Here is an 11,848-nt window from a genome sequence, read left to right on the forward strand (position 1 = left end):
AGGAGATGTTTGTGCTTTGGGGTTAAGCCAGTTCTGATCACATTGATGGAGAAGGCAGAGCTCAGGGGTCAGTGCTGGTAGCAGTGGGGAAAGGAGGGAAGGGGAAGGGGCAGGGCTTGGTCACAGGATCACAATCCCAGAGTCCCTGAGGCTGGAAAAGGCCTCCAAGACCACCAAGCCCAACCTGACTTGTCAACCAGCCCAGAGCTCTGAGTGCCATGTCCAGTCCTTCCTTGGACACCTCCAGGGGTGGTGACTCCACCACCTCCCTGGGCAGCACATTCCAGAGCCTGACAGCCCTTACCATGGGGAAATTCCTCCTGATGGCCAACCTGACCCTCCCCTGGCACAGCTTGAGGTGCCCTGTCTTCCCATGTGAAGAAGACCTTTACAAGTTCCAGTTCAAAACAAGATCCTCATGACATTCAGGAAGGTGATGCCCAACTGAGACTCGTGGTGAGGTGGGCAGTGCTGGGTTCACAGCTGGACTTGATGATCTCAAGGGTCTTTTCCAGTCTGAATTACTCTGTGACTATGACTCCCCAGCACAACCACAGCCTGCCCCAGGGCATTGATTCTCCAGCACCTCCCCACACCTCTCAGGCCAGGACTGAAGTCCCAACCCATCAGTTCTACCACCTTCAACCACAACTCTCAACACACTCACACGCAGCAGGGACCACCTGCCAGGAGCTGCTGGATCTCAGGTGTCCCACCCATCACACCCCGGGCTACAAACCCATCCCTGGAGCTCAGCAGGAGAGGATTCCCCCAATGCCAAGTCAGTTTCCTGCATCAGTTCTGAGAAGGGAGGCCGTGGTGACCAGGTGCTGCCCATAGCTCTGGGGGGGAAATTAAGATCTGGATTACTGAGTAAGAGACAATAAAATGCTGTTTTCTTTGCTCAGGACATGGTCTGTGGAGTGAGGAGAGTTGAGTGTAAGAATCGATTGCATTCTCTGATGAAGGAGCCAGATCTTTCAGCGAGGGTATTGATTTATGCATTCAACTCGGCATGTTGCTTTCCACTACATCTTTTGCTGCTAAAATTCAGTGATGTGAATGTCAATAGGCACAAACAAAAGCCCCATGTTTTGAAAAGCCTGAATATGTATCTGTAGGACATAAAAACATCGACATTTCCTTACCTTTGCTGTCCTCTACAAGCCACTTTCATAGATTCTAGTGGGTCCTTTTATTCTGTGAGAGTTTCAAGAGATTTGAGAGATCTGTTGGTAATGGATTTTGTCTGCAGAACACACATGCATGCCTATGCATTACTATGAGTATTATTTTCTCTTAAAGACCTCATTTTTTTTCTATTTGTAAATAGCATTTGATCACTATAGAAATCTTGTATGCCAGAAATTACCTATCTTGAACTGCTGAATAATAGTATTTGGGTAAGCTGCTATGGCAACAGATGTACACTGTCTGGTTCTTATGGCAACTGCTTTTTGGATACCTGCACAAACAGGAAAATATGCTGAGTAATCTCTGGAAAGACAAGTAGCAATAGAATAAACTGACATGTTTGCAACCTTACATTTGTTGTTGAAACATACATAAAAACAAAAAGAAAAAGCACACAAAGGCCAAACCAACACTGTGGAAACAATAACGTGAAAACATTTTATAACTATTTAGTATAAATTAGTATTTATATTACACTGATATTTAGAACTTCAACCAACAATGGATTGGCATTGTCAATACAATTTACATTATACAGACTCAGAGTAGGTCCTATCCTTGCCATGGGGCAGCTCTGTTCATTTTTTTCTTTCTTCTTTTTCAGGACTTGGTGAAATTCTACAAAATAGGACCTTCTATTAGAAATACATGAGGTTCACATGACCTAGGATACACAGCAACAATCCTAAGAAAAAGTGGTTAGCCATGCTGTTCCATTTCAGCTTCCCTTTGCATTCCAAGGTTCTGTTCACACTAATCCAACGGACTTTGGACTAGCCCTTATTTTTCTACATGCAATTCCCTTAACAAGGGGGAATTCTCCTTCCTCTTCTCCCTTTACTGTCACTGCTGCCCTCACATGACCACTCCAGAGCTGCAGGTCTGTGAGCAGCTGGCAGAGGTGGTGTCTGTGATCACAGAGCAACAGGATCCGTGGTAATAATGGTTCAGCTCAGTGCAAACCACACAGGTACAAGCACACACTCCTGCTGATTATGTCTGTCTGGAAACAGAGTCTGTGCTTCACAAGAAGGGATGGTAACTCGAACAGGAAGACACCAATTAAATAATTAGGATTATTATAAAGAAACCATAAAGTGTCAATCGCTTAATATCTTCTAGAACAAATTACAAAAACTTTTGTGAGGGCTGTCATAAGTAAAGCCATTTGGGGCAGGGATACGAACTAGATGCCATCCTAAATTCTGTATTTCTGTGGCAATTTATGCTTGTCCTTGCATAAGTGTAAGCCTTCACAGACCCAGGGGTAGGATGGCAGACACCAGAGAGGGGAAGTTTGAAATGATATATCAAGCATTTGGGGAAGAAAGAGGACACCTGAGCACCTGGAAGAGTGTCATATTCTGTTAGTCATTTTTCTACACAGCTTTTTTAATGCCTGAGGCCCAATTAAAAAAACTAAAATAAAATCATCTGGTCCACAATAGGGGCTGCACAATACAGGGAGCTTTTATTTATTTGATACATACTGGAGTGTTTAATTTAAGTGGTAGATAGTGAATGCATTTTTCTGAAGCAGAAATTTATCTTGAGAAACTCAAAATTGACTTTGCAGAACATAAAAGTTTTCTAAGATCAGACATTCAAACACTAAGAGTTTGTGTGGCTATACTGGGAAATGTGCAGAGTAGGCGTGCTCATTTCTGAGGAAATCTTCTCGCTGGCTATTCGCAAGAAGCGACTAATGACAATGTCTTTGGCCTTGGTGGTCTCCATATTCCTCTCCCGAGAAATCTGCGTGCTGATTTGATCCACGTTGGTCATGATGAGCTCGGAGGCCAGGATCTGGGTGGGGGATGCCCTGTGTGCCGTGCTGTCCATGATGTACTGCTGGTACAGCTCCAGCAGCTTCTGCTCCAGGTAGTTGTTGAGGGCAGAGTCGGACAGAGGCTGCTGGTGGGCCCCGAGGCTCGCCAGGCGCCAGCACGACGAGTAGCCTTGGCCTGGCCTGCGGCTGGAGCCGCTGGGGCTGGGGACCCTCATGGACTCCAGGGGGGGAGGGATCTCTGAGGACTCCAGGAAGGGCCCTATGCCACTGTCACAAGCAAAGTCTGTCGTGACTGAGCTCATCGGCACCACGTAGTCCCCAGCTATATGCAAATCATTGTAGTTCTTGCAGATGCTTTTGCAGGAAGGTGGAACCAGGTAAGTGTCTTTTTTTGTCAGCCCTTGGCCAGTGTGTGTGGCTGGAGCTGGCTGCCCTGGGGGCACAGGACGCTGTGCAGGCTGTGGGAGGTTATCCTTCTGCCTTCTGCTGGGCCTGCTACCCCTAGAGCAGACTGAGGAAATGCACTTGCCAGCAGACCTGCATCTCTGAAGGAAGCTCTTCCCCTGAGCTTCCTCCATGGAAGAGTAATTAATGGACCTCATTTCATACACCACTTCATCAGCTGAACTCTTCTTGTAGAGCCCAGGGTTCAGGTCTTCACAAAGGTAGGCAATTCCATAAAGGTAACCTTCTGACAGCATCCTTCTCCAAAGGAAAGGAACCACCAGTGGACAGAAAAATGATAAGTTCATTACAAAAAGTTCACTATAAAGTCACTGAGTAGTTATAACGCTCACAAATCTGTAACTAACTGCATAGAGATTTTTTTCGATTTGGACATGAACAGGAGAGTCTCTTGTGTTTCTAGATGAGTGAATGAGTGAAGAGATCAGCTGCTCTCCCTGGTGTGCTGTTAATTCAATCATATCAGAGCATGTTCTGTATAACATAACAGATGGCATGTCCAGTGCATACAATGATCAGTGCGTTGTGGTGAGAGGGACAAGAAGTGTTTTGTTGTGGAATAGCTGCTGTAATAGGTTACACTTTAAATATGTCTATCTTTGCCCTTCATTAAGAGTTGAGGGGGTTTCCCCTTTTTCTTATATGCTTCGAAGCAACTTTTGTTGCCTGTGGTTTGTCATCTGTCTCTGAATTATGCTGATTTGAGATTCATACTGAGAGTATCAACCCTTCTGTTCCAGACTAATCAATGACTTTAGATGTGGTTCCTTTTTTGTTAAAATATCTCAGACCATTAAATTAGCACTGTGCACTTCTGCATTGCAATCAGGATGGAATTAATTGTCTCTCATTTTTAGATATGAAAATGTCAGTGGCAAAAGCAAAACTTTTGGAGGCATGATTCATCTGGCCTGGTTTGGACACCTGAATTGAAATGAGATGAATTGTGCCCTAGATTTGCTTATCACTCTCCAGCTGCTATAAAAGGATATTACACTGATCACCCTAGATATAGAAATCTGCAGAAATGTGTCTCTGTCTTGTGAAGAGACATATTCTAATGCAATGCATAGGAAAGCACACATTTCAGAAATACTCCAGCTCTTTCACTGTGGGATTAGTTGTACCAATCTGCGCTCAGTTTCCATTGCATTTCTGCAAAGGCTCAATTGGGTTCCAGCAGTCACTAACCCTCTCCACTCTCTGGGCAGGCAGCTCAGGCTCAAAAATCTGTGCTGACATGTTAGTAATTACAGACAGGACTCGCTAGCAAGGACACACATGCAGCTACACATCAGTAAATGTTCTGCCCAAGCTTTAGTGGCTCCACAAACACAAAAATTGTTAAGTCCACTGCTCTGTCTTTTTCTTTCAACAAATGGCAAGGAGATAATCAATGGGAAAGATGTCCTAAAGAAATGGTTTGGTCCAGCAAAGAGAAAGTAGATCTAAAGTAAAAATAAATATTTTTTCTTTCTATAGTAGAAAATATCTTGTGGGACTGACAAACAAATAACTTGTCTTTGCTTTAGTAGAGAGTACTTTTCTTCATTTCCTATTTGATCCACTTATAATCCTTAATGGATACTGTCTCTGCAGATGTGAACATATGTCCCAGTTATTTGACAATTTTCCTGTCCCTTGCAAAACCTCTCTGTGACAGAGCCCCCAAACGCCAAGGTCTTCCCACCAACGGCGAACGGGGAGGTGGCATCGCTCTGGCACATGCTGCACTGTCCTGTGCTGCTGTCCATTGCTCCGATTATCTTGTCCAAGTGTGAAGGGGCTCTCATTTCCTAGTAAAGTATTTCATGTGTCATAGTTGCTAGTGCAAAATGCTGCACTAATACTAATTATTGGCTAAATCCTGTCTAAGCAAGGATATAGAGTTTGCACAGATGTTAACTAAGAAGGAAACACTGTGAAAAGACTTTCCTTGGGGAGAGGGAATCACTTCCACACTATGAAGAAGAAGGTTGGAGGAAAAATAACCTTCCTTCAGACAAAAATATTAATGGGAATTAGATGTGTCCAAACACTTGCTATGGTGACCCTGCATCTTCTTCGCTGCTGCCAGTTGTGTGAGATTTCCCACAGGCAGTAGCACTTAATGAAAAGTGATCTATTTACACAGAAGGGGGAAAAAATCATGTTTGGGGCTTGGCTTTCCTTGCAGTAAGCTGCTGTTGTCTTGCTTCAGGTTTTAGCTGTGCTTAAGGTGCCCTCAGAAATCTTAGCCAAGTCCTAGAGCTGCTCAGGTTATCAACTCCTCCTCCTCTCTCTTCTGTACCACAGTTCTGCAGTGCAAAGGCTGCTCCCTTCCCCCAGCCATCCATGGCCCAGGTGGTTTATTGCAGTCACCACTAACTTTGGCTAGCTTGAATCTGAAATTGTTACACATTTATTCCTATGCTATTTTTACTGTGGATTCTCAGAAATGAGTGGAAATGTAACATATGGCCTGTCCACTGCTCAACCAACATAGGCAAAGGCAGTTGTGTTCAGGTAGCACATGACAGATTGGTCTTTCCTACTACCCAGATGTAAGTTGTTTCTGCCATGAGGTGATACATGAGGGAAATGAAACCGTTGGTTTCATTTCTTTGCACTGCATTCTGCTATGCTTCTTTTAAGAGTTTTGGAGCACACTGTCTGAGACAGGAGTGGAAACAAAAGAGCTGACAAATTCAAAAAGATTAGGCTCCCATAGTGCCCAGGAGATGTGTGTTCTGCTGAATGAGTTACAAACTTTCCCTCGGAAGTTGGCAAGGGCTGTCACACTAATCTGGCTATTCCCAGTTTTGATAGGCAGTGTTGAGAGCCTGAATGCAAGAGAGAGGTGCATATATCTGGTCTCTCTTGTCCCAGTACTTAATATAATATATACACCAGTCAAGTTATGATCCTATCACTACCAATAGTCACGTAATTCGGTCACCTTTAGTTCTTGCATTTTACATCTGGTAAGGTTTACAGTTTTCATTAATTCTATTTTCTCATTCCTCTTCTCTTAATCCTCATTCTGTGCCACAGACACACATATACACTAGGATTCCAAGTGCACAGAGATTATATCTAATGCCTTTCAATATTTGGGTTTCATGCTCCTTAAATTCAGATTTCACTTCCCTCTGCCTGAAAATGACTGCATAACTCTCTGTTGCACAAGAAAAACCTTTCACAATTCTGATCTGGTGTATTTTCCTTGTGAAGTGAACAGAGATTTTGCCTTGTGTGGCCACTGTCCTGACAACGGGAGCTGACTACTCTCTCTCTGAGCCTAGTGGAGACAGAAGGAGAAGACTGTCTGGTTTACACTTTTTTATATTACAGTCTTTATTACTGTCAGATGATCTTAAAAACTCCTGTCTTGCCTGAAGTTTTTGTTCAGTTCTTCAGCAGAAGAAAAGCCTAAAGGCAGGATGAATGGCTGAAGTCACATGGAGAATCCAGTGGTATTGGCAGTATTTTCTGAGTGGCAGCAAATTTGCTGGGTTATAATGCTTTTAGGTGGTGCCAATGTTTGTATAAAGACCTCAGATTACAGTCTGAGAGCAAGAAAACAGAATGGAAGCTCTTGGCTCAGGATATGCAAAACACTTAAGGAAAGCCTGAGAAGTGCACACGAAGAGATAGGATAAATTGTGTCCTATATAAAAACCTGAGGAAGATGAAAAGTTGCTAGGGAGAATGGAAAGAACGTGGTGCCAGCTGGGATCACAGCTCAGTAGTGAAAGGGACATTCTTTTGCATTGCAAAAGGAGGGGATGGAAACTACTAGAAGAGAAAAGCTTGTTTTGAACATGTCTGGCTTTCAGATCCCTTAGCAAGGCTCTGAATAGCATTCAAGTCAGGCTGCTAGTGATTGGAGCTCAAGTCTTATCACAGGGTATACCTTGAGTTCTAGCTGATTTACTAGATGGGATCCCAGATGACAAAATCTCTCTGTCTTGAGGGAACTCAAGTCCTGTGGGTCCATCTGTAGGAGGTTTTCAGGATGGGATTGGACAGAGCTCCACATAATCTCATCTAGGCTTCCTGTCCCACAAAAGGTTGGACCAGATGATATTTCGAGGTCCCTTCCAGCCTGGGAATTCTCTACAATTCTACCGTAACAGCAGCTGCTATTTGAGGTAGGAGTTGGCTCATTTTGCCCATGGCAGAAGAGAAGAGGAATAGCCAAAATGTGGTTTTGCACAAGAATCTGAATGCTGCCAACAGCATGTGCCACTTCCTCTCCTCACTGCTGCTGCTGCTCTGGAAGATCTGGGACCTGAGGGGCTGCACCATGAGACTCTCTCAGCAGCTGTCATGAGCCAAAATCCTCTTGTCCCCTCTCCACATGTCTCATAACTCTGATCTTTTGGTCTTCCCACACAAGAAATGTAAACCTTGCTCATCTTCTTTATTCACATGTCAACAGTTCAAGAGATGCAAGAAAGCTAAGAGTACTTCTCCCATGGGGCAATATGGGCTGTTTCAAGGGGAATGAGTAGGTTTGAAAGGATAATGACCCTGTATTTCAAGAGTATAAGGGAATCTCTTTGAAGGACAGGCTGAAGGAAGCAAGTGAGGGGGCATCTCTTCCCCAAGAACACATTATGCTTTATATGTCTCCTGCACTGTTGAACGTTCTTGTTAAACAAGTGTCTACCCATTTTTAGTCATGCTAAATGGACAACAGTGAGCTTCAGGAGCAGTTGGTTGCTCTTATTTAGAAAAAAATGTATATTCTTAGTGCATTTTTGAGCACTGCTGCATCTTTAAGCGGAGTTTGGGGGGCACAGACTTTCACAAATATACAATGAATACTGTGTGTTGGTAAAAATGTAGTTTACTGAGGTCTTGAAGAATTTCCCATGCAAGTCTGTTTTATCAGTTCAAGTTCCTTGAAACTTCATACAGAGCAAGCCTGGTTCATCATTTTCCACACTTTTCTTAATCATCTATACCCACACAAAGTCTGGTTTGGTAGCATTTTATATCTCATACCCACAGCTATAAGCCACAGGGTGAAATATAAGGCAGGAAAGGATCAGGCTCCACATTCATAAGGATGACTTGTGTACATGATTTTTCTATGCTGTGCTCTTATGTTTTTCGTCCTTGGATGGAAATAATGTCATGTTTCTCGATGCCTGTGTTTATTTTAATGAGTTGTTAGTTTTTGTCATGACTGAACTACGTGGACTGCAATGTTTGATAACTAAACAGTTTAAGTAAAAGGGCAATAAATTCATGTGCACTCTTATAGAAGAGAATACACTTTCCAGAACTGAAAAGAATAAATAGTAAAGCAAAACAGACAGAAGAGGCTGAAGGTGTTTCCCAGAAAGAGTGAAGGAAACGATCCACTAACAAGCATTCAAACATTAGTCACATCTGCTGTTCAGCATGAAAAAGAGGGAAGATGACACAAGTAGGTTGTGTATCTACATCCATTGCAAGCTGTGAATTTGCAGCAAACCAGTAAATTCATTGTGAATTGGTAAACTACAATGATAAAGTTTCTTTGTTTATACTTTTTAACATCACTGTGTTTTCAGAGAAGTCTCAGCTTTTTTTTTATGAACTTTTGTTTTAAATACAATGCCCATGTTCATCTATTTTGGTGCCTATTTTAATTTCTAATCTACAAATAGAGTGCCCCATTTTGAGGACATTGCTTAGATAGTACAGTAACATGCACAGAAAGTTCAATAACAATTTCAAAGTTATGATACAAGCAACACACTTGGTAAGATTCCCTTTTAAACAATCTGAAAAACGATTTTAGTCTGATTTTATGAAAGACATTAGAAATATCTGAGGAATAATTTATTCATTTTTTCATTTTGAGGTCTCATTGCAGTTAGTTGTGGCTGTGAAGGTGGTACATTTGAAATGCTGTTATCACTTCTTAAGGCAGCAGAAACCGCGTGTGGACAACGGCTGGACTGCAAACACACGTGCAGCCAAAACAGAAAATGTGCATCCTTATTTCACCAGCTACCAGAGCTGAGCCACTTTGATAGACAAGAGCAACACTTTCATACATTTATATATTGCATAGTATATTTTAGTTCTTACCTGCAAAGATACAGCAGCTGACCAGGGACAGAAAATCTGTTGTCTTCTAACTAGTTTGAAGTTTCCTGTGAGTCTGTCCTACCCCAAAATGCAACGTTCTGTTTTTATTTCCTTTTTAAATATACTTCGAAGATGACATCTGTCTTATTTCTAATCCTCTATAGCACAGAAGTATAGAAGTAAATCCCTTAGGACATGAGGGGTTTTTATAACTGACTGAACTGCAACACACTGAACTTGCTTCCTCTTTTACATCTAGATGAAACTTCATTGTGAAACTGTGGACTGTTAAAATAGCTGATTGCAACACACTCAGCCCTGGCAGATGCACTGCTATATCAAAAAAACCCTGGTGAGTCGAACAGCTAGAACAATCTTAGAGAAACTGCTCATTTGTTGGCAACTTACACTGCACCCCTGTTCTATATTCACAGGAGCTCAATATTTTTAGTTAGACTGTTGGGAAACTGGTAGTATAAAAAAGCATTTCTGTAAAGGTCCTCAGAGAGTTTTCAAAATATTTTGTAATCATCTAAATCCATGTAAAAACAGGAAGATACAAACAGATTTTTTAAGTAAAAAGTGCTTCCACAGCCAGAAAATCACAGCTATCCAGAACCACTGAAAAATAAATACCTAAGTGTGGATTTAAGACTTACCTTCAGGCACACAGATTTGGATAAAATAAGTGGCCACACAGAATGTTTTCAGTTATCCAGTACTTCACCATAAAGAACAATCATGAATGATTCGTGTTCCTTACGGCAGCAGAATCAGACATATTTCAAGCTTCCCAGAATGCCACACTTGATTCAAGTGGAAAACCCAGTTTTCAATGTATTAATTATGCCAGTATAATCAATTATTTGAGTAAACCAGCAGACTCGAAACAGGGAAGAATCTCCATCGTACACAGACTTCTTCCCTTTTCCTTCGTTGCTGGTACTAGAAAATCGACCAGTAAAACTTTCTAGGTTAAATGTGAGGATTCCCATCTTCCAAATGAATGTCAGGCAAGTGTAGTTTCGAGATATCTCAGGCTGAAGAGAGTCTTCTGGGTGAATTACTCCAGCTCTCTGCCTGTTATGTGAAAAAAGGTGGTTGTGGGTGCTTTGCACCTCTGATTTTACAGACGCAGTGTCTAGAGCAGGAACCCAGCAGCCCACACCGCTCTCGGAGGGCAGCAGAGCCAAAGCTGCTTTACCAGTGTTTCCAGAGCTTGGCTTGCTTTCCACAAGAAACTTTTTCTGCTTCTTTTGCCCCTGAGAGAGCTCTGGATTCCCTTCTCTGCAGGTCTCCAGATTTAATAAACTCTAAGCCTTAGCAAATCCCCGCTGATGAGGAGGAACTTGTTCTTTCAGCTGCCTGCACCTAGAGGGCAAGGAAGACTATTAATCTCTGCAGGATGAGCACAGTACAATATTGGCACTTTTCTCCTGGTTTTCTGCCAGATTCCCACTATGGCTATGCAGGCCCTCCTGGATAATCCAGGGCTTTCTAAAGGAAGAACTGTATTTCTCTAGTATAGGAAGAATTCTTCAAAAGGAAGAATTATTAAAGTTCAAATGCTATTTCCAAAGACATTACAGATTGTCTGGAACTCTGCCTACCTGTATGAAATCCTGCCATATGATACATACTCTAATCCCAACGCTTGCATTGAGTCTTTGTTAAAAATAAATCATGCATCACGTTGCTGATGTACTTCTTGGTTCAGTGACAACTAGTCACTGGTGGTGAGGCTTTAAGATAGGCGAAGAGCTTTTATCTGTAAAACAGCATTGAGCAGTATGTGGGCTTTTTTTTTTTTAACTACACCACAGAGTAACATAACAAAACCGAAGCCAGTCAGGCTGCTAAGAAGGGATTTTTGTTAGCTGGGGTCACCTGTTTCACACAAGCTGTATCAGCTACCAGAATTACTAGAAAGTTAAACCTTCTGCTGATGTGTGTAAGGGAAACAGCATTTCAGCTTTCTGTTTTATATCAGGGGTCTAAATAATACAAAATTTTGAAGACAAAGAGACAAAAAAAATAACAATCAGTCTTTTCAGGAGTAGGTATGGGAAAAATCCTTTTATTTGGATGTTGTGTCCTCTGAGAACTTAAGGGATAACATAACTCAATTACTAGGGGGAAAACAAAGTGGTGTTTTTAATCTTAGAAGTTGTTATTGATGTTACTTTCTAAGTTCCCTCCCAACCTAAATTATTCTGTGAAAATGAATGGCATTGAACTCTTAGAAAGCCACTTACTACTTTATGCTATTTGATGTATATTGTGGCATTATTTTAATATAATATCTGGAAATATTATATTATTATAAAAACT

At 42.0% G+C, this 11,848-nt stretch overlaps 2 protein-coding genes across 2 annotated transcripts in view; both read right to left on the reverse strand.

The window, feature by feature from the left end:
- Positions 1–1,091, reverse strand: part of LOC103801161 (olfactory receptor 51G2-like) — a 7,199-nt gene extending 6,108 nt beyond the window's left edge. The window contains exon 1 of the mRNA XM_009073567.1: positions 1,081–1,091. Within this exon, the coding sequence (XP_009071815.1) occupies positions 1,081–1,091 (11 nt within the window). The remainder of the gene's footprint in view (positions 1–1,080) is intronic.
- Positions 1,092–2,805: 1,714 nt separating this feature from the next.
- LOC103801159 (chromosome unknown open reading frame, human CXorf21) lies at positions 2,806–3,684 on the reverse strand. Its single transcript, XM_009073565.1, has one exon. It carries the CDS (start codon positions 3,682–3,684, stop codon positions 2,806–2,808), a length of 879 nt encoding a protein of 292 aa, XP_009071813.1.
- Positions 3,685–11,848: the final 8,164 nt, after the last annotated feature.

Source organism: Acanthisitta chloris, unplaced genomic scaffold (genome assembly GCF_000695815.1).
Source record: "Acanthisitta chloris isolate BGI_N310 unplaced genomic scaffold, ASM69581v1 scaffold20124, whole genome shotgun sequence".
Taxonomy (NCBI): domain Eukaryota; kingdom Metazoa; phylum Chordata; class Aves; order Passeriformes; family Acanthisittidae; genus Acanthisitta; species Acanthisitta chloris.